General features: G+C 33.3%; 2 protein-coding genes across 2 annotated transcripts in view; both read right to left on the bottom strand.

Annotated features, from left to right (window-relative positions):
- Positions 1-21,522, bottom strand: part of LOC140434032 (neuropeptide CCHamide-1 receptor-like) — a 54,668-nt gene extending 33,146 nt beyond the window's left edge. The window contains exon 1 of the mRNA XM_072522013.1: positions 21,418-21,522. The gene's annotated coding sequence lies outside the window, so the exon portion shown is untranslated. The remainder of the gene's footprint in view (positions 1-21,417) is intronic.
- Positions 12,857-13,687, bottom strand: LOC140433106 (uncharacterized). The gene has a single exon (XM_072521159.1). It carries the CDS (start codon positions 13,685-13,687, stop codon positions 12,857-12,859), a length of 831 nt encoding a protein of 276 aa, XP_072377260.1.
- Positions 21,523-22,405: the final 883 nt, after the last annotated feature.

The following is a 22,405-nucleotide window of genomic DNA, read 5'->3' as shown; positions in this document are numbered from 1 at the left end:
GAATCTCTTTTACTTGAAACTCATTGTAGATATTGCACATATGTGCAGTAATTTTTCGTTGGAGCATGTCTCGTACATGCTCAATGGGATTCAAGTCCGGTGATTGTGCTGGCCACGGTAATACATCAATACCCTCGTTATCCAACCAGTTTGTTACAATATGCGCAACATGTGGTCGAGCGTTATCATTCATAAAGTAAAAATTTTCTCCAACAGCAGCAGCAAACGGGCGCACAACAGGTTCAAGAATAGTGTCCAAATATTGCTGACTTGTGAGAAAGCCACGTGGGAAAATGAGGTCAGTTCTTCCGTCAATCATGATTCCACCCCATACCATTAATGTACCACCTCTGTATGCATACACTTCTTGAAGATGTCGTAATCGTTCTCCATTTCCGGGTCGTCTCCAAACTCTTGTCCGACGAGAATCTGGATGAAATCCATATTTAGACTCGTCACTAAAAAAACTGTGGCCCAGTCATTGTCAGACCAATTCTAGAAACTCTTGACACCAGGTTAATCTTGCAGCGCGATTGCCTCTAGATAGAGGTGGACATCTCAGTGGTCGCCAACTACGAGGATTGACTTCATGGAGACGATTCCTCACAGTACTGCTGCTAATTATTACATTATCTGCAAGCTGTAATTCATTAACCAGCTCGGGTGCTGTGATTGTTGGCTGCATTCTGGCATTTAAAATTAAATATCGGTCTTGAGCGACGGTTGTAGAGCGACCACGTCCTGGATCGGCTGGACTCCCAGTGTCTCTAAACCGATGCCACAAACGACTTACGGCGCTTTGGGAGACACCCAGCTGGTCAGCAACTTAAGTTTGTCGCATACCAGCTTGAAGAAGGCCCACGGCTCTACTCATCTCGTCCAACGTTAAATGTTGTCGTTGCATGGTAAAAAGACAATATGTTTAACTCACCTATTAAGCAAGAATGGTATATTGTGACTAAAATTTAAAAAAAAAACAAAACAAAAAATGTCGATTTTTTTTGTCCCTTATAAAAAACATTCTAAAACACATTGCTATCAGTTTTACAATTTTTTTTTGATAAGAAGTGAGTGTTTGTAACAACAATTATAATACAAGCAAATTTATATGGTCATGAAATTTCTGTCATTGGTATTGTCAAATTACTAAAATATCCTCAGACTTTTGCGTTGTGTGTATATATATATATATATATATATATATATATATATATATATATATATATATATGTATTCTTTATATATCTTAATTGCGAAGTGATCCGTTAATTAAAGAAGGACACTTACATTTTGTATCGTTCCTATTACTATTACTAGAATGCAAATTTCAAATATTAGACTTACGGCATTCGAAGCCACAAAAACAGAATTCAAAGTTAAAACAAATACAATAGTCTAAAAACCGGCCAATATTTCACAGCAATTGTCTAATTAAAAAATAACAAAATTCCTCGAAACATTCGAAAATGGTGTTAATTTATTGGAGTATTCTGATAATTTATTGGCTCCCTTGTTTTTTCTCGACACCGCACTGTTAATCTCTTTTTAAATTAGTTAAGCAAACACGCTAAAATATTTATGGAAGTCTTATTAATATTAATTTAATGTCCTTATCATTTGCCAACACCAACAACAAAAGTTGTAAATTATGGTAACCGGTTACCTTTTAATCGAATATTGTATTGGTCAATATAGACACCGAAAATTTAGTTGTGAAATCGTTTGCTAAATTTGGTCTACATAGTACTAATGGTATACTGAGTGGTACAAAAATTTTATACTCATTCTTAAGATAGACATCAACACGCAGATAACAATAAAATAGTTCAGCGCTTCAACCTTTTAAAAATTTTTCTTTTCAAGAATAGACAGACTTTTGTAACAGAAATTAGTCTAGGGGAACAGTGCAGGGGGACGGTAATACCAACAGAAGCGGTGTTTACACCACAACCATCTCAATATTCTATGCATAGGAATAATAATTATGGTTAAAGAATCAGAAAACATGATCCTAAATCCACGAAAGATCTTATATGGTGAAGAGGTGTCTGGCTAAAATTAAAATTTTGACCCTTTCATAACATTTCTTGCTAAGATTTAAAAAATGTAATTCCTTTATTACCATGTACAATGTACGATACACGAATCATCACAAAAATCATTACAAACCAATGTCTTAAATTAGTATTTTAATCAATCAATCAATTAATCCATCGACAATGGATTGTCTGAATCATATTGAACCACGAAAACAGAGCCTGAGTAAGATTGAGTTAAGGTAAGCTATTTCAACCATTGTAGTAATTGTAGTACAATTAAATATTATAAATTATATATATATATATATATATATATATATTTATATATATACATATATATAGTAAAATAAGCTAGTCTTATTGCAACCCTGATTTTTTTCTATTACAAAAATTGTTTATTTTTTGTTTAGACAAATTTCTCTTAAAAAAATATTCAAAAATTTAATACCTTGTACCTATAATCACCGTTATAAAAGTATTTTTATTTATTTTCTCTAGACTCAAAGCTAGTCGGTAATAAAATTTTTAAATATTTTAGTTTTAAGAGGTTTTAAAAATTTAATAGCGACGGTGTGAATTTTAATGTCAGATATGTTTTCCGAAAGCAAAGCAAACTTATAATCGTATTTTTTTAATGTAACGGACCCTGGTTTCGAATGTTTACAAACTTTTATGTTTTTGCATACGTTTGCATCGATTTTATGAGATTTAGATTTGACCTTTGAAAAATTCGATGATTTTAATGCATTTTTTTTTAATGAGTTGAAGTAAATGTTTGTATTATTTTAACGATTTTAATTGTCTAAGATGCACCTTAGAGTTTGAATAATCTGTTGATCTTGTCTATAATACCCAATATAATTAGTTGCAGTTTAATATTCATCATCAGCATTAACCTGTATGCGCCACTGCTGGACATAGATCTCCCTCAGCTCTTTCCATATGTGTCTGTCTTTTGCATCCATTTCCTAACACACGCACACGCTAACACGCTTCATGTCGTCATTCCATCTGGTAGGTGGACGTCCTATGTTTCGTAGTACTTCTTATCTTGGTCTCCACATGACAATACGTTTTACCCATCGGTTGTCTTATAATATGGCTACATGTCCTGCCCAATTGCACTTTTGCGACGCGATATATTTTTTTGATAGCTTTTAGACAGTTTTGTTTTTCATTTATTATTAAGTTGCTTTAAATACATAGTTGGATAGACGTTATATTACAACTATTCATTATAACTCTGGTATTGTAATACAAAAAGAAATATCCATCTGAAATAATGATTCTAAAAGAAAGTACTCATTAAGAATATAAATGTTCCTTGCTGCATCAGAAACAGTGATAAAAACATATATACCATATGATACATAAAAATCTAGATATCTGTAAATCATAAATCAATTTAGTTTTGAAGAATCACGAAGACAGTCTCCACAAATACGTGAATATTGAGTACCGTAGGTACACCAGTACCTAACTTCAAGAGATTTCAGATATGAGAGTGCTATAACGTGATTATGCTGTAGGGTATATGATAGTTGTAGGCAATAAACTCTTAAAAATGTTAAATGTTAGAAACAAATTAAAAATTGTTCATGAGCTGATAATTATATTAAGACCAACGGTTTATTAATAACAAAATCCCATATTTTTCCTTTAACTTTTATTTCATCAAACACACACACACACACACACACACACACACACACACACACACACACACACACACACACACACACACACACACACACATACGAATTGCAAAAATTCAAATGTTATATAACATCTGATTTAAATCCCTCAAGAAAACTGCCCCACTTACTGTAATTAATAATCTGTTCCAATTATCTTAATCCGTGTTTTATTTATCTTTAATAAACAATCAAAAAGCTACTGATAATAATTATGCCTTCAAATCATTGTTTGTACGTTAAACAAGAAAACATTTTGCAAATATTAAACCAGAACAAATGCCATCTGTGGTTATGCAGGGAGATTCATGTAAAGTAATATAAAAATATTTTTATTAATGTGATTAAATCAGTTCCGATAATGTCAGTAATTTACTGAAGAATTTTACACAATTTGTCGCAAATAATTGTTTTGGAGTAAATAAATTCATATTCTACACAGAACCATTCTTTAAAAAGGTTTTTAGTCAAAAGAATAATAAAAATTCACTTTTTTCGCGTTAATATTATGATGATGCATTACAGTAAATAAATTAAAAATTATTCACGTAATATAAAATTTATATAAGCGAAAATAAGTCAGGAGACCTCTCTACGATAGTGAATTGGGTGAACCGCAAATTCAAAGCCTCTTACTAGAGGCTGTTAAACGACGCTAGAAGTAACCTTTTACTCCGACATGCAGCTATAGTTTACCTTTAAAAACAATATTTTCTTTATATATTTACATAGAAAAAAAGACGTTAAAATGAAGTAAAAGATTGAGGCTGAGGCTTGAAGGATATCAAAATTGGTACTGCTTTCCCAAACTGGGAAAGTGTATCGCTCCATATGCCTCGTCCCTTGCATCAGGAAGTTGTACGAGGGGATGCTGCGAGAATGGATCGACGACACGATTGAGAAATCAGAAGGCCTACTCCCGAGACAGTTTTAAGTCTGCAAGAGGAAGAATAGAATTGACACAATTTTGGGTGTAATCGAAGCATTGCACAAAATTGGGCATAAAGAGCGCTGGATCACTCTGCTGCTACTCGATGTTAGAAATACATTCAAGACTCTGCAGTGGAAAGAAGATATCGGATAGGACATCGGATAAGAGGAAGTGTTCTAGCTACCTGATGAATGTGATGGCGAAGAAGGACACATGGTTGATAAGGGCACGCTTATTGACATGACGGATGGAGTCCCATAGGTATCGTTCTTGGGTTCGACGTTATGGAACCTAGCTTATGACGAGGCCACGAACTGCGAATACCGAGAAGGTATAACCCCCTTCGTATTTGCCGATAATCTTACTGTGTTGGTAGTAACGTGGGACGAGCCATATCTCCGATTTCGATTAAGACATATGGGCAATGTCTTGAAGGACTGGATGAAAAATCAGGGACATAGCTAACATCACAGAAATGCAATAATTATTTAGAAATGACGCTACACCAATATGGCGGATGAGGCAGCATACACGGGAGGTAGCTCCGAAGGTAGCAAAGAGTGGGGCTGCGCTGGGAAGGCTGATACCCTTCAATATTGAGATCCCTAATTCAGAACAGAGCAGAACCCTACATGGTGTTGTACAGACAATCATTCTTTACGCGACACCAATAAGGAGTGGGGCGGTAGAGATAGCAGCCTGCAAGAAGAGCATAAAGAAGACATCTCTATGAGAGAAGAGAGCATTTGACTACAGCAATCAAAAAAGTAGAAAGAAAAAGATCAATGGGAGCGTGGCAAGAAGAGTGGAATGGTACGGAAGATATTGCCCAGTGGACTAAGATGCTGTACCTTGTATATACCTTTAGAACAGACAGGAACAAGCTGACTAATAGATTTGTTGATAAAATGAAAGAAAACGACTGCTTTATTGTATGACAGACAATAACAGAAACTTAAGTAAAGAAATGTGGTTAAAAAAGCCAAACGCAAAAGAAATAATGATAAGTAAGTTCACTAAATAATTAAAATGTTATACGAATTCCTGATTTTTTTTAATAATTTTATCGCCTCATTCATAGTTAGATATTAATATTAATAGTAATAATATTTTCTAATGAACAATCTGTACCGAGATTTTGTGAATCCCCTTGTAGAAACGTTGATTAATGCAATATTAGAGTTGTTTGCTGGTTGAGTCAGAAAAGAAAATCGATTCGTAAATCTTTTTTTTTTAGTTTCAGATCGCAATTTAATTGCTTTGTGTTGTTGACAAACAAAGTATATTCAACAAGTTCTAGCTGTAGGTAAAAAACAGGTTGATCGGGAGATGAGATGTACCCGTTTCAATATTTGCCTTTGTTTTTTATTTTTGTTTACTTATTGTTAAAGTATGGAAATAGATATTCCGATATACAAATGATAACTTCTGTTATTTTATTTATTGGCAGAAATAGACGGATAGAAGAATAATGAATGCGGTAAATATCGACGTAAAGTAGCATAGAAGAAAAATAACAGTTGTGTGGTACAATTTATTTAAGACAAAATATTTATGGAATATTTGTATAAAAATATCAAGGGTTCTGAGATTTTAAAATGTTCTTTTTCTTGAACCACTTACTACAGTTGATACTTATAGGTAAATTCAACGGACAACGGGTAATTGGAAAAAAACGACAATCATGACTCCGAAACTTCGCGAATGAACTGGGCTAAAAAGTGCTAATAAAACAAATCTTGCTATGGTGATGGTCAACGTACGACAGACTGGACAAGGCACTTAAAAGAATAAGGCAGTTAGACTCTAAAACAAAAAACTAAGTGTTCTAGTTTAGTGAGTAGCATGTTACCTTAGTTATTAGATACAATAAAAAGACATCATAGGGTAAGATCTTAGCATTCAGTTCCCTTTAGTTATTAGATAAAATAAAAAAACATCATAGGGTACGATCTTAGCATTCAGTTCCCTTTAGTATTTTATGGTAAAAGAATAATTGAAAATTGGTTAGTCATGACCAGATCTTAGTGGTATAGTATTAAACATGAAATAGGTATTTAAAAAACTTTTCGTTATTTTTCTGATATACTTATTAATTTCGTATAGTTTTCGTCCCATTTTTAGTTAAACTTCTTCTTTAAAAAGTTTTGATTTGAGTCTCCCAATATTTTTCAAGCTTTTGACGATATTAACGAGATAGTGATAAGTTTCAAACTAAAAACAGATAGTTATATTAAGAGGGTCAGAGATTTAAAACCAAAATGAACCAGTTCAAGTTACACCCTCTGTGTGAGATGCCACTGCACAGGTTATCTAAAAACTGTTTCCACTCGGCCATTATCATGAAGTGTAAAGGGACGCCGAAGCTGAACAAGCTGTATCTTTTACCATAGACGAACTCAACGAAGGGTTAACTGCCCTAAAGACAAGAAAGGCTCCGGGACTCGATGTGATACCACCAGAAGCGGTGAATTGCATTGGTATTTTGGAGCCGACGTGGCTTTTTAAACACATGGATGCACTGTTTAAACTCAACGATTTAGAGCAAACTAAAAAATGTTGAGCCTCGTGCTACTCCCAAATTGGTAACATTTGTTTGCCTTTTGACGTGCAAAGCTAAACTATATTAAAGAGTCCTAAAGAGACTAGTCCGTATGATAAGGCTGATACAATCGACCCATCTTAGGAGATCTAAAGTCCGGTCTGAAGGGCTCATAAATGAGCCCTGTCCTGATCTACCAAAACTATAAGAGTGCGAATCGACATAGTTATTAAAGAGTTGCTGTCACCCAGGTAGTAAGGTTTTAGATAGATCAAATGCACGATGGCTGCAACTATAAAAGTCTTCAGGGAGTTGCGCGAATTAGTGGTTAAGCAGAGGTGGGCGATCCTACTGTTGTTTGATGTCCAAAATGCGTTCGACACATTAAAATGGAAAAAAGGTAATTAAGGCTTTACGAGAGAGAAGCTGCCCGAGGTACTTAATGAATTTAGTTTTAGACTATCTGTCAGACAGAAAAATTGTGATAGAAAGGGAAGTGGTGATTGGCGTGACGGCTAGACTGTTAGTCAGGGGCCTGTCCTAGGAACCACACTGTGGAACCTGGCATACGACGGCGTTGTAAGCCAATAATACCGCAATGATGTAACCCCTTTCGCATTTGCTATGCAGGTAGTGGTGCAGACCAGGGAGGAACTTGTCTTCGGTGCGAGCATATATGCGACCAAGTCGAGGACTGGATAAAAATACATGGCATAAAACTGGCTGCGGACAAGACTGAGGCCATAGTTCTCAAGAGACCAAGGAAAACGGACCTGATATCATTTGAATATGTAGAAAAGAGTATGATTCCAAAGAAATGCGTAAAATATTTAGAGGGGATACAGAAGTAGTGACTCAAAGAGCTACGGTAAAATCCGTCACGTTGGGGAGATCATGCTCAAAATCAAAGGGCCCAAAACTGGGAGGAAGAGTGCCCTTTGTTTTGTTGTGCAATCGATTGTACTCTACGCGGCGCCTGTCTAAGGTACTGCAGTTTTAAAAAAGACGTACTGGTCACCCTAGTAGATAAAAGTCTGGCATGTGCATACAGAACATTCTCTGCTGAGGCATTGGTTGATATCACCGGATGTATTCCGATTCACGTGCTACCGAAGGAAAGTGGAAGAGTATACGAGAGAAGAAATGAAGACATAGCAACAGGACGTTTAAAAAAAGAAAAAAAGAGAGGTCCATTATGGTTTGTCGAGAGGAATGAAACGCGATGAGAAGGGTAGTGCAGTGGACGAAGTCACTGATTCGTAATTTGAAAAGATTACGCAGGAAAAAGAACTGCGGGCATAGGAGTTTGGATTACTTCCTGGAGCAGATGCTTAGAGGACATAGTTGTCTCAGAGCATACCTTTACAGTTTTGGAAAGGAAGAAAATGACAAAAGCTTGTACTGGGAAATATCGGACACTGTCTTACGCACTCTATTGGTACGCGATTGCTTAAGAGAGAACTAAAATATAGTGTGCAATCAAATACGCAACAGGTGAAGGACATGCTTAGGTCGTCAGATTGGTGGAGATTAGTTCAGAGATATGTGAAAAGAACGAAAAAAACAAGAAGAAAGTCGACTCAAAGGGAAGCAGGATGGCCAGAAGCAAGCAAAAAGATAAGGCAAAACAAGAAGGGGCGATATTGAACATGAACAGTGAGGTACAGAGAAAGGAAAGGATTCAGTCGTAGTGAGAAAGTCCGAGAATGTATTAGAATTTTGCGTGAATGAGAGATATGGTGAATATAGTACCAACTTTGCGTCCCAATCAGAACGATGCGGCCAGTAACTTATGGTTGAGGAGAGTGTTATTTAGCAGGTTAGCTTTGAGATTGACGGCGATAATGTCCGAACAACCCCAGCGTGCGGTCGTCTCGGATATCATCGTGGCCACGCTGAAAGAATCCTCCATAACCGAGGCTGGAAGGCAGTTCTGCCCACCTTCTAGGACCGATAAAAGATGACAAAAATATAATAGTTATATCAAAGACAGTCGTTTATTTACTCTTAATTTAGCATACCGTATTACCTTGTACTCTATATTTTACATTTCCTCACCGTATATTTAACTATATAAATTTTTATTTATTTATTTCACACACATATCCAAATCAACCTAGTAACTCAACTACAATATTTACTACAATGCCGGTTGATATTAGTAGAATGTTCAAATATTTTGAGAGATAAAAACAAATCCAAAAATAACCAACAAAAGCGAGCAACTTTAGTGAAGAAGAATTATCTACTTCTTAAATATACATAGAACAGTCACTGTTTTTTATTCAATTTTGCTCATCAACAATTTAAAATTATTAATATAGGACCAGTACCAATATAAAAATAACAAATTTAAATATTTTTGTAAATTTCATTCAGTTGTATTTAACTGTACTTTAAACAATTTGCTTAAAAGAGCATCATGTACATGTAGCAGTAGTCTTCACATATACTGTTAAATGACACTTTAATTTCCGCTATTTCTATGATACGAGTTCACTTTTATATTGTGTTTTGTCCCTATTGGTATAAAACTAGTAATTCTGCATGTCTAATGATTGTAAATCTATGAAATACTTATAGGGGAACGATGAGAGCCAAATTGAAAAGAAATATCACTGTCTATGTTATAATAATTTTAAAGTTTTTGCTCTACTTAAAGAGTGCAAATGATGGTGATTTGCGTGCATAAACTTCTGCTCTATTGTCGAAATAAATATATTCCTAATATCGTTTTGTAGCTTTTAGTAAACTCAGGTTTGCATTTTACTTAAATCGCCATCGATAAGAGGTCTTTTCGCTTAATTTTTCTTCGAATAGAGGTCGCTACAAGCAAACGATGATACATAGTGGAATGACAATTACCAGGTGGACAGTTTTTTTTTTACTTTGAAATGTAGAAAGCTATACCTAACCTCTCCTATATCTATCTAAATCCTATTCTATACAACATTTTTTTCTGATTTGCCAACAGATGCAATAACAAATACAGCCCTCTACGTGGACATACCGCAATATACACCGCAGGAAAAAAAGGCGGAAAAATTTTTCAATAAATTTGAAGACCACTTAGGAACAATTGCTGACTACCTAGAGAAATGAAAAAAAAATCAACACGTAGAATATTGCGCAGTAATAAAACCGACCAATAGATAAACTAAGGATAAGAGCAAACAGAATCCAATCAAAACAAGTCACCAAGTACCTTGGAATCCACCTCGACAGAAAAATAAATTTCGTCAGAAACACTTAAAAAGTCAAAAAAAAAAAAATACCTATGGCAAAAAACTAATTTAAGCTTTTATTTTCAGAAACAGTCGTTTATTACAGGCCAAGAAGATTCAATTATACTAAGCCTACGTTAGAGCTGATGATGAAGCTGTAATGTTGTATACAATGCCAGTTGAGTTCAACGGCAGAATCTAACTCGAGGCACTCATAAATAACAAAAACGGCCTGCTACAGACTTATTGAAGGATCGTTATATCAGGACCGAGTTTCAAATGCAACTAAGCATGTAAGGGAGGTGACCAAGAAGAGAATGAGATACTTCTTCTATCCGGTCACAAGAAGACTCCTTAAGATCAGAGACATCCTCAACAGAATTCGCATACAGAGGATGTACCAAAAAAAACAAAAACTGATTTACCATCTAAGCAGAGTATAGCGAGATGTTTGCTAAAAAAGCCAAGCAGGGAAGTAGGTACGGTACTAAAAATACAGAAAAATATATCCAGGAGTTCAGGAATGCAAATAATTTAAGAGACGAAATAGTGTTCAGCCGATAGTTAAAGATGGTATGTTACTGTACCTCTGCACAATAGTAGGATTTTTCAAAGCATATGTAATCACTGAGATTGTCACTTTTTTAGATCTCAGTTAAATATATAATGCATGTTGGAGTTTGTTTAGTATATAATTATTTTTACAAGTAGTATAATAGAAAATGTAATAACACTTTCCTGCATAGCCGCCAAACATCTTACATGGTAGAAATAATTTTCTACATCCTATAACATATAATCAAAATCCTCTTAACTTATTTCCAATCTTAGCATGTGTTTTAAAAATCCCCAATTTCCTTAAAAATAATGATTTTCCGTTGCTGGGTCCGTTTAATAAATTAGCGACAAAGAAATTCGCGGAATTTGGAATTTAAATATCGTTTGCTTAAGAAAAATATGCTAAAAAATTCAATAAAAGATTTATACCAGATGTAAAGGCAAACATGCCGATGGGAAGAAGGGAATATGAAAATATATTATACCTTTTAGGTACTTGTATGAAAAATATTTTTTAATATATTTTTTACAATGTTATTAAATGACATAATAAATATTCGGTAGGATCTTGCATTGTTGATTTATGTATAAAACTGTTATGAATCCACCCTGATATTTGTCAATATTTATTGAATTTTGTAAAATACTAAATCAAATCGATGTTTATTCTAAAGAAGTCATGTTTTAACGATATAGATATCTGTCAAATATCAACCTCCTCACTTCCAGCAGTACAACCCATAAATTTTAAATAGGGAACAGGTTTTCTGCTGGTGAATTCAGATATCTATATTTTTTTCGATATTAACTCTATTCTTGTGACTGTTTCACTAAATTATTTTTAACTGATAAAATGTCATAGCAACGCCACGTTTCTAATTCACAAAACTCCTTCCTGCCCATGATTTTTCAGCGACATAATTATGACAGATCCCTCACGAAGATATCTGGTAATTCTATTGTTGTCAATTTGACAAATCTCATTGAGGCGTAATCAATTTTAGACAGATATCATGAATCCAGACGAAAAACCAAGATTTGGATGCCACTCAGGTGAAGAAATCAAAAAATTGGTTTCGGAAAATATCCCATTGAACACGCAGAGGTCCAGAAGGTCTATTTATATATATATATATATATATATATATATATATATATATATATATATATATATATATACTAGCTGACCCGGCGAACTTTGTTCCGCCTTAATGGTAATAAATAAGCAGATCGTGTTTTTTTTTTATTGGAAAAAATACAAAAAAAAATTAAATAACTACATTAATCGTTCATTATTATTTCTGTATTTTAGTACATAGTATTTAGTACATTTAAGTACCTTGTGATACACGACATTTTTTGTTTTATTATCAGGCGCAAAAACAAACAACGCAGATGGTCTTCCGACCCGTGAACATGCCACGTATAATTGACCATGGGAAAAACATGAATGTTCTAGATTTAAACCACAAACTTTTAAGGGTTGGCCTTGTGATTTGTTGATGGTCATGGCAAATGCAAGACGTATCGGAAATTGAAGTCTTAAATTCAAACGGCATATCGGTTGGGATCATCGGGATCCTCGGAATGAGAACTTCCTCACCTTTGAATTTTCCTATCATTATCGTAGCGTAAATTACATTTTTCATCAATTTACTAACCACCAAACGCGTACCGTTGCACAGTTTTGGTTGGTTTATGTTTCGAAGCATGATTACTACGGAGCCAACCTTTAGGCGTAAATTGTGCGGTGGTAAGCCAGGCACGTCCAAAGAGTTTAAAAATTCAATTGGATAGTTGGTGGCTTCATCTTCATTTGTGACGCAGTCAATAGATTTGAATGAATGCATTGTTCCAATGATCTTATTTTAAATTATGTAGTTCAGGTCATCTACATCTTTATTCTTAGCCGCTAAAATTGCTCGCTCACTCAACCATTCATTATTTTTGTAGTTAGAAATAATATTTGGAAATACATTGTTAATAAGTTCGTCTTTTAATGAGACAAAATTACAGAAATTATTTGGAAATGATATTAATCCGCTCGATTCATCGACAGGTACTTGACCATTACCGATAGTCAGCAATTGCTCCGAGAAATCTTCAGCAGATGTATCTGTATCATTAAGCAATGTAACTCTCATGTTTGTTGTCAGCTGCAGTTTCTTCACATAGCGCCATAGATTTGACGATTTTAGGCAAGCGTTTATTTCATCGGCAGCCGTAGATCTTGGAATTACTGGCAGTATTTGGCGGAAATCGCCAGACAGTAAAATCATTGCTCCTCCAAAACATCTCGAGTCATTGCGTAAATCTTTTAATGTTCGGTTAAGTGCTTCTAATGCACGTTTATGCGCCATTGTGCATTCGTCCCAGATGATGATTTTCGATGCCGCTAAAACTTTGGCCATTGCTGAGTGTTTTGCAATATTACACGTTGGTTCTTCAATAGGTTGAAGATTTAACGGTAATTTGAATGCTGAATGAGCCGTACGGCATCCTTCTAACAATGTGGCTGCTATTCCAGAAGAAGCAACTGCAACCGCTATCCATGCAAAATTCCCTTTTTCCAGAAGGAATTGAATGTTATGGAAGAATTTACGGGACGAATTGAATACAACAGCATTTTCTAACAAATCAAGGCGGATCGAAAAGTTGGCTTGTAACGGCAAGCAGCAAATGGCTGGCAAGAAATACATCAAACGAAAATGTATGCCCAGTTAGATTATTTTTGAAATTAATGAATTAAAGGGGACCAATGATTTTATCAGACTCTTTCTTGCCGTTTATCCCAATTGGAAGGATGGATCTTGGTTCAAAAACTGTCCACTTTGAATCCACACCATATCTAAGTGGACAAAAGTGCCAGTTGAAAAAATAAGAATAGACACAAAAAACAAACCATTCTCATCGATCTTCAGCTGTGTAAGCCTTGTTTAAGCAAGGTGTTTCTGAACAGGAGTTAATTAAATTAACGGGTCACTTAAATGCAAGCTCTCTAAAACCATATCTGCTACTGGATTTCAGTCACCACCAGCTGATCGAAAATCTCAGAACAACAAATAAAGCTGGACCTTCGAGTTCCCAAATGCTACAGATTAATAATACCGAAAATCATGCTTTGGTAGAAAATAATGGGCAATCTACTATAGCTTATAATAATTCTACATTTAATATTGTTAACAAATAAATAAAGATTATGTTTCGTTGATATGGTGCATTAATTGCATCGTAAAATAGTCTTGTTGAATATCAACCGAGAGAAAATTATTTACCGGCAAACTTTTCTTCTTTTTTTTATTTTTTTTTAAGTTTATTTTTTATTAAAAGTTTTTTGGCTTTTGGCAATTTTCGCTTATAACAGTTTTGCAAAATCACTCGACTGTCGTCTCGTAATTTAACTGTCAAAATTTAATTCGCGAAAATTGCCAGGCAACAAACTTTCATACCAGTCGAAAACATTGCCAGCAAAATGTTCTGTCCTTTGTTATTATAGGAAAATAAATAATGTAAAAGGTCATGAGATAATAGATCGTTTCCACACTTTATGAATAACTTTTTTAAAACACTCGGGCGTAAGGATTTGTTCGATTTGGCTAATTGATTTTTGAATAGTTATATTAAATAAGTAAGAATAATTATATTAAAATATATTTAATATAATTTTATATTAAATATATTAGATTAGATTAGAAATTTAAAAGGTGTGAAAATATGATAGAAATTTTAAGGAAAATAGGAAAAATCAACAATTTTATTTTCACATACCAACAGATATAATACTCATAAAAACTGCAGGCTTTTATAGCTATATTCTAAAAAAATTACCAATAAAGATGCTGTGGAAATCCTTTTTTTTTTCAGAAGCTCACAGCCTTCTTAAACTTTAAGGAAAAAATAGATTAACACCGCTTTACAAATCAACAATTCTTATTGTAAATACATTAAGTGATAATAAAGACAGAGAAGATAGGAAGATATTCATTACTAAGGTGAAGAAATTCTTAAAAATGAATAATGAAAAAAAATATACTTTTTTGTCAACGGAATTTAATATACGCCAACCATTTAATTCCGGAAAATCATGGTTTCGATCTCAATGTTGAAATTTTTATAAAAACAAGGGATTTACTACAAATGAAGGTCTTTCAGAATTTTATTACAGACCATTACAGCTAGCAACAGAAACTATATCTAATGTAAATGTTGTAGCTACTTTACATGATAAATATTTTTATGTTCCCAAAACGGCATCTGAAACTTTCTGCATTAGATGCGTCCTAAAATAGACATCGTAAGACTAACCTCGGTAAACTACCGTAAAATATATATCACAGAGCATATTACCTTCAGGAAAATGCCGTCTGAATGTTTTAAAAATAAAACACAGAATACAAAACAAACATTCTAAAATGGAATTAGATTCATCTGAGATTTCGAAAGAATACGGGGTTTCTTGTGGGAACTTTCAATAGTAAATTACGTTATAAAAAAACATTAGTCACTGTTACTTGTAGATCCTTTGTAATTTTTGGTAATAAATTTTAAAATACATAACTAGTGGCCTATAAGTTTAAATTTTTTATAAAATGTCTCTTTACAAATGAGTTCTTTCTGTTACTGTTTAAATAAATAAACGAATTCTAAGATAATAAGGAAGACTGGATCGTGTTTAAGACTTATTCGACTATGTTTAAATTTAGCAACATATCTTTCTACTGTACTAATTGATGGCAAAAAATTCTTATACACTTAGAAATTTAGTTCATACATTTCTTTTGCTTTTAAATCTTAAAAAAAATTCAGTCACTGTACGATGCTTGATTTGTTAAATACAATAAGCTGTAACTTTAGCAATAACGTAGATCTTGTTACGAAGATATTTTTGATCAAACGGGTTCGGGGAGAAAAATAAAGAGACTTGATCTTTTCATTGTAAAAAATTACTGTGACACGTCGATACTAAATGACTTATAAATAAAAAACGAATTAACAGATTCAAATGAAACTTAACAGACGTTTATATGAAGGGTGTACCAATATAAAAAAAAATTACGCTAGTAGCAGCTTATTCTCTTATAATAGCACCGAATGAAGGAATCAGCTTAGGAAGGTCGACGCTCAACTCAGGCGGTAGCAGCAATGATGATGATGATGATGACCAAGATGATGACGATGATGATAATGATGATGATGGTGATGATGATGATGACCAAGATGATGACGATGATGATAATGATGATGATGGTGATGATGATGATGACCAAGATGATGACGATGATGATAATGATGATGATGGTGATGATGATGATGACCAAGATGATGACGATGATGATGATGATGATGATGGTGATGATGATGATGACCAAGATGATGACGATGATGATAATGATGATGATGGTGATGATGATGATGATGATGATGATGATGATGATGATGATGATAATATGCTAATATAGTTGTCAATGTATTAATCAATACGGAATTTAGTATTAAGAATAAGATAGTAGTTGTTGGTCAATCATATTCTCAAGATACTGTTGATTAAAGAAGATTTAGGCAGATGTAAAATAAAATAAAAAGATTTATGTAAGGGAATAAATTTTTTATTATTATTTATCTGTCCAATTTTCTATTAAAGAAATACTTTCTACACTATTTCTTAACTATATACATATATGTAGAGTCCTGTATTTTACAAAATGGTTGTTTGTTAATATTTTCCTACCTTATACATTAAACATATCTTTAAGGGTTTAAATCGTTTTCTGTCCAGTAATAAATGAGGTGTCTTATAGTTAGCAGCATAAAAATACATACATATTTCAGGAATGAAACATATACAGGATTTAGAAAACATTCAGGAAATAAGGGAGTTTTAGACGGTATTTTATTGTTCACATATTTGTTTATCTGATTAATAAGATAATTTGAGGCTCTCTGTAGACATATCCGCTTATGACACCCTAAGCAAGAAAGAGAAAATAAGAACCAGAAAAGTATAACGATAATTAAATAAACAACCGAAAAATGTAGTAATTGCAACGGAATACGGATATGGTCAGCATTTGCAAAAGAAGACAGGACCAGACAGCGAAAATCAAAGAACTTAATCAGTAGACCCATTTGTACCTTTCGGTGTTGGGCCGCTTATAATACAATTCATTAAATTACAATATTTTACAGTCTTCTGAGGTGTCCCAGCTCTTAACGAACTTTCTCCATTCCTTCCTATTTGATGCCATCTGTGTTGCTTCCTGCCAAGTCTTACCCTTACTCTGCAGTATCTGCCAAATGTCACTGTTCCATTCTTTAATGGGTGTTCCTCTTCTGTTCTTCCCTATTGCTTTGGCGTCCCACACTCTTTACTTGTCTATTATTGTCCATCCGGGTTAGATGTCCGAACCATGCCAATTTTTTCTCCTTGATTAAGTCGAGTATCGGTTTGATTTTGAGTATTTCTCTTATTTCTTCATTTCTGATTCTATCAGTTCTTTTTACTCCGATCGTTCTTCTGAGGTATTTCATCTCTGCTGCCTAAATGCTGCCCTATGTCTTTTGTTTAATATCCGATTTTCTGTGTATATCCGATATACAGTGTTTATATACTGCTCTCTGGTCACATATGACCAACTATCTTGTATCAGTTATTTTCTGACCCAGCTTAATAAACAGCAAATACTTAAAGCTAAGGGCTTACCCTATTGCTTACTGTAACTGTATTTATCAACTAATGCACTACAACTAACATGCCATAACATCACAGCACTATACTCTGCTTTTTACACTAAGCTGTTATACATTTACACTAATTACACTAATTTACACATTCACATGACTATGCAGCCTCTGGTCGTAACTTGCTGGTGTTCTCTTGATTACTTCGGTTACAATTTCCATACCCAGGTCCTGGTGGAGGTTTCTGTTACAGATACACCAAGGAGCATTAACAATGTTCCTCAGTATTTTGTTTTGAAATCTCTGGATAGTTACGGCTCCAACTTTGGTACAGCCACAGAGTTGGCACCCATATACCCATACTCGCCTTAACACTTGCTTGTAAATGGATAATTTTTTGTTGTGTTTGTTATTATAGGGACACAGTTTGCATAAAAGGTAATTTTAAAAGAATTTAAGAGATAAAAAGCAATTTTTTCGCCATTTTAAATCGTAACAACTAATAACCGAAGCCATGTTTAATCAATGCATTGCCGTACATACTTGCGTTTAGTATTAGTAAATATTCGTCAAGTAACTTCATTCCAATTTCTACGAACCTTTAATGTTGAGGTATGCAAAGCATGTCGGGAATCCTGTAAAGTTTACATTTACTAGAAGATAATGCTCATTGAGATCACATAATCGCTGATGCTGTCATTTAATTATGGACACCTGCGCCTAATCGCCTCATGCACAATGCATTCAATAGGGAATTTGAACAAGACCGGTAATACATCGGCAAGGCTTTGAGTCAATCAATACAGAGTAAGGTATCACTTTTAAATTGGCACCAAAAAATATCGTACGATATGATAATAAAAGTAAATTACGGCAATGAAAAAACATTCTTAACTTCATTAATTTTAGATAAGATTCGGGTACTAAATCAAATTGCGCTGGCAGTACCGTCATATGGGCATACAAGTGGCATTGCATCCAAGAAACATGTAAATAAGAAGTTTGTTTAAAGGCATTATTAGACATTGGCAATGGAAACATTTCTCTTGACCATTCTACAGGCTTATTTTGTTTTCACCAAATTTATGACAATTCATAACGTCAGAAGAAGAATTTATTTTGAAAGTTTCCCCAAATATTGATGCAAGCTCCAAACACTATGCTTGGTTATGCGAATGAGCCAGTTTAGCGGTTAAAAATAAGAAGAGATGATTTATTTATAAAAATTCAAAGTGAACTCAATCGATTCCATAACTGATCCAAATGAAGTCATTAATTATTCAAATAAGATCTTAAATTCATTGGATTGACTAGGATTACCGCCACACAATTTACAGCTCAAGATTGGATCGCTAACAATCATTTTACAAAATCTGAATCACTGAATCTGAATCTGGAAGCTGGCTACTGAAAAATATATAATTTCTAAATAATTAGAGAATGAGGATGATGTGCTTATTCCAAGAATACCACTAATGCAAACTGAGTTTGCTTTTTAATTTCAATGTGTTTAGTTCCCGGTCAATTAATAAATCTCAAAGAATTGCCATGTTTTTGCACCGGTAGTCAGTTATACGTAGCATGTTCGAGATTCGCAAACTATCAGCGTTATTTTTTCTCTCTCCATATGTAAAAAATAAAAACATTACCACTGTAAGGCATTACAATAGAGTATCTAAATATGATTAAATTTTTGTATTTTAATTGTAATTTTTTTCCTAATCCGACAATTATATCTCATTTTTTCATTAGATACACCACCCGTTCGAAGCGGCGGGCAGCTAGTGAGAAATAAAATTAGACTAACAAAAAGACGATCAAATTAACGATCGCAACCACATTGTTCAACTACCCTTGAGATGCCTTTGTACATGAAGATCTCCACAATTAACAAGATGACCTAGTTAGAAATTAAATTGACTTTATCCTAGTACAGGGTAGAAGGGGTCGCGGAAGAAGACGCATCTCCTGGTTAAACAATTTGAGAGCTTGGTTTAACTGCACTTCTGCTGACCTCTTTAGAGCAGCGGTATCGAAAGTGCGAATTGCCATGATGGTTGCCAACTTTCTTAGAGGAGATGGCATATGAATATGAAGAAGAAGAAGATATCCTAGTAGAAAAAATATTCACTATCAACATATACAAACAAACAAAAAGACGAAGTTGAAATCAAACACAAAAAATAACCTAAGTTGGAAATATAGATGCCCTCAATGAAAAGCTTATGCAAGATATTTAAGAAAGCCAAAAATTTCAAAGGAATATGAAACAGTAATGAAGTCTATTAAATATGGATCATATTAAATATGAAATTAAGCCATAATACATTTGCTCTATCCAAAGATAAATAAACCTGACCTGAATGTGCATTAGGTCATTAAATTATATGTACAAACTTTTCACAAGAGTAATAACAGTGACGTTAGATGAAAAATTAAGGAACAAACGATTCTGGTCTAAATTTAGAACTAATGATCACAAACAGTGATTAGAAAAATAATAGAACTGCTTTACACTGCTAACATCAACTGCTTTTTCTTGTTTTACTTGTAAACCATATTTTCGTATTATACTAGAAAACAACTGGTCCATATTTCTATTATTTTATGTGAATATTTATATTTATTTATATCGCGTCGATAAACAGGAAAACAGGGGAACTCATTTATTTTACTAGTATTGCTGTTGAAAGTGAACCAATTATTTATGAACTTGTCTGCAGGTGGATGTTTTCCAAAGTTGTCTAGTTCTAAATCGTGTTTAAACTAACTTAATTCTTTAATACTCTTCCAGTTTAAATCATAATATTTTTCTAACAATTATAAGGTCAAAGTAAACTACTTTTCTTGTTTTACTTGTAAACTACATTTTGGTATTATGTTAGGACAAAACTGGTCAGTATTTCTATTCTTTTATGTGACTATTTATATTTATTCATATCGTGTCGATAAACAGGAATCCAGGGGTAGAATCTAATTGTCTTTTTGTATTACATATGGAGCAAAGTTACTATCACTTACAAGTTTCAAGACTAATGATAGCACAGAGAAAAATGAAAAAATTATTGAAAAGTTTTACGTTTAAAAACAAGATTACAAATGAAGATCTGCGAACTAAAAGTAGGGTTATAAATATCCTGGAACAGTCGTGGGAACTAATCTTAAAATATTTGGCTGCATGGTTAGGATAAGGAAAGGAAAATTAACTCGCTTAACTAATGAAAGAGAGATCAAGGACAGAGAAACCAGGAAAATAAAGACCACATAAACAATGGCAACATGATCTTAGTAAGATAATTAAAAATTATTTAGTTTTGATTTTACAATGGGTTGATGATGATGACTTTACATTTTGAAAGAAGAAAGTTGATGTAAGACACGAAACAATGCTACACTTTAGTCAAAAAGGAAACAAAAAGATTAGTAGAATTAACACAAATAAAAATGATATTAAATAAGAAACAAGGAAAAATCTTAAGCACTAGAAAATATTAAGAATGATAAAGTAGTTGAACCAGATCATACCTCTAGGAAAAAATATTATTTTAGTTCTTATACTTCAAAGCAAATGCAGCGTTATACTGACATAAAAATACTTGCTAGAAATAAACCATAAATTATAAAATAATTTTTTCAATTATCATTTCGCTATTCAAAATGTCTTTTTGAAACTTATACTTTTAATAAATAAATACGTATCAGGAAGGACGAATAAAAGTAGCGTCTTAGTTGTAAACTTAAATATACTCACCTATTTTTATTTTTTAATTTCTACAAGCAGATCCTCTAATTTAAAACAAAATTTTGGCATCAGCAGCAACTAACCGCACAATATGAACTGAAAATAAACGAAAACACCGAAGGAAATGTTGCACGCTGATTGGATTAGGTCAATATTTAGCAGCCCAATTAGCAAATACTACCAACATTAAAGTCAACATAGTAAAATTAGATTGTATACACTAACGAAATTATTTCAATTTGTACAACCTTCCTTTGATTTAATTCTATCTCTAATAATATTTAAGATCTTCCTTTAATAACAGCATTGTTGAATATATATTAGTGTTTGCTTTTGGCTTTTAGTCCACCGTTTATTTTATTAGACTAACTGAAGCATTAATACGCTTATTTACCTTTTTAGTTTGGATCAAAGTTAACTACATATGTAAAATTACCTATTTGCTTTGTGTATATAAACTTTCACAAATATTTGAGAAAAAACAATAGCATAGAAAATACATTGCATTAAATCGTCTGCCAGTCGTTTGAATACATATGGTGACAGAATATTTTCTGGAGTGATATTGTTAAGTGTCGCAGTAAATTTTCTTCCCTCTTTTTTTACTAATTTGTTTGCAATTTTTAATATATTTAACCTTTTTTCTTCTTCTTCTACCATGCTCGATTATTGTGCGTCAGTTATCAAATTGGCTATACTAATTTTGTTGAAGGCAGCTTCAAAAAGGGAACATATTACTAAAGTAGAACACAAAAAAAGAGAAAAACCTAAGATTTTCCTTTTGTTTGATTTTATCTCCTTATTAATTAAAAATAGGGACATAAAATCAATAATAAAAGTAGTTACAAAAAAATTGTATTCTTGTGAAAATTTGCAAATGTAATTGCATTTGGAAATAAATTCTAAATTGAAAAAACGGATAGCACTTATTTGACTTTAAAATCTTTGCTAAAAACAAGAATAAATTGTAAAGGACGAGCACGTTCTTTAGATTTAA

Source organism: Diabrotica undecimpunctata, chromosome 2, assembly GCF_040954645.1.
Source record: "Diabrotica undecimpunctata isolate CICGRU chromosome 2, icDiaUnde3, whole genome shotgun sequence".
NCBI classification, from domain to species: Eukaryota; Metazoa; Arthropoda; class Insecta; order Coleoptera; family Chrysomelidae; genus Diabrotica; species Diabrotica undecimpunctata.
This window is presented reverse-complemented; position numbering and strand designations above follow the sequence as displayed.

Excerpts from the sequence above, each read along its gene's own strand:
- LOC140433106 (XM_072521159.1), bottom strand. The coding sequence starts at position 13,687 with ATGTATTTCTTGCCAGCCATTTGCTGCTTGCCGTTACAAGCCAACTTT.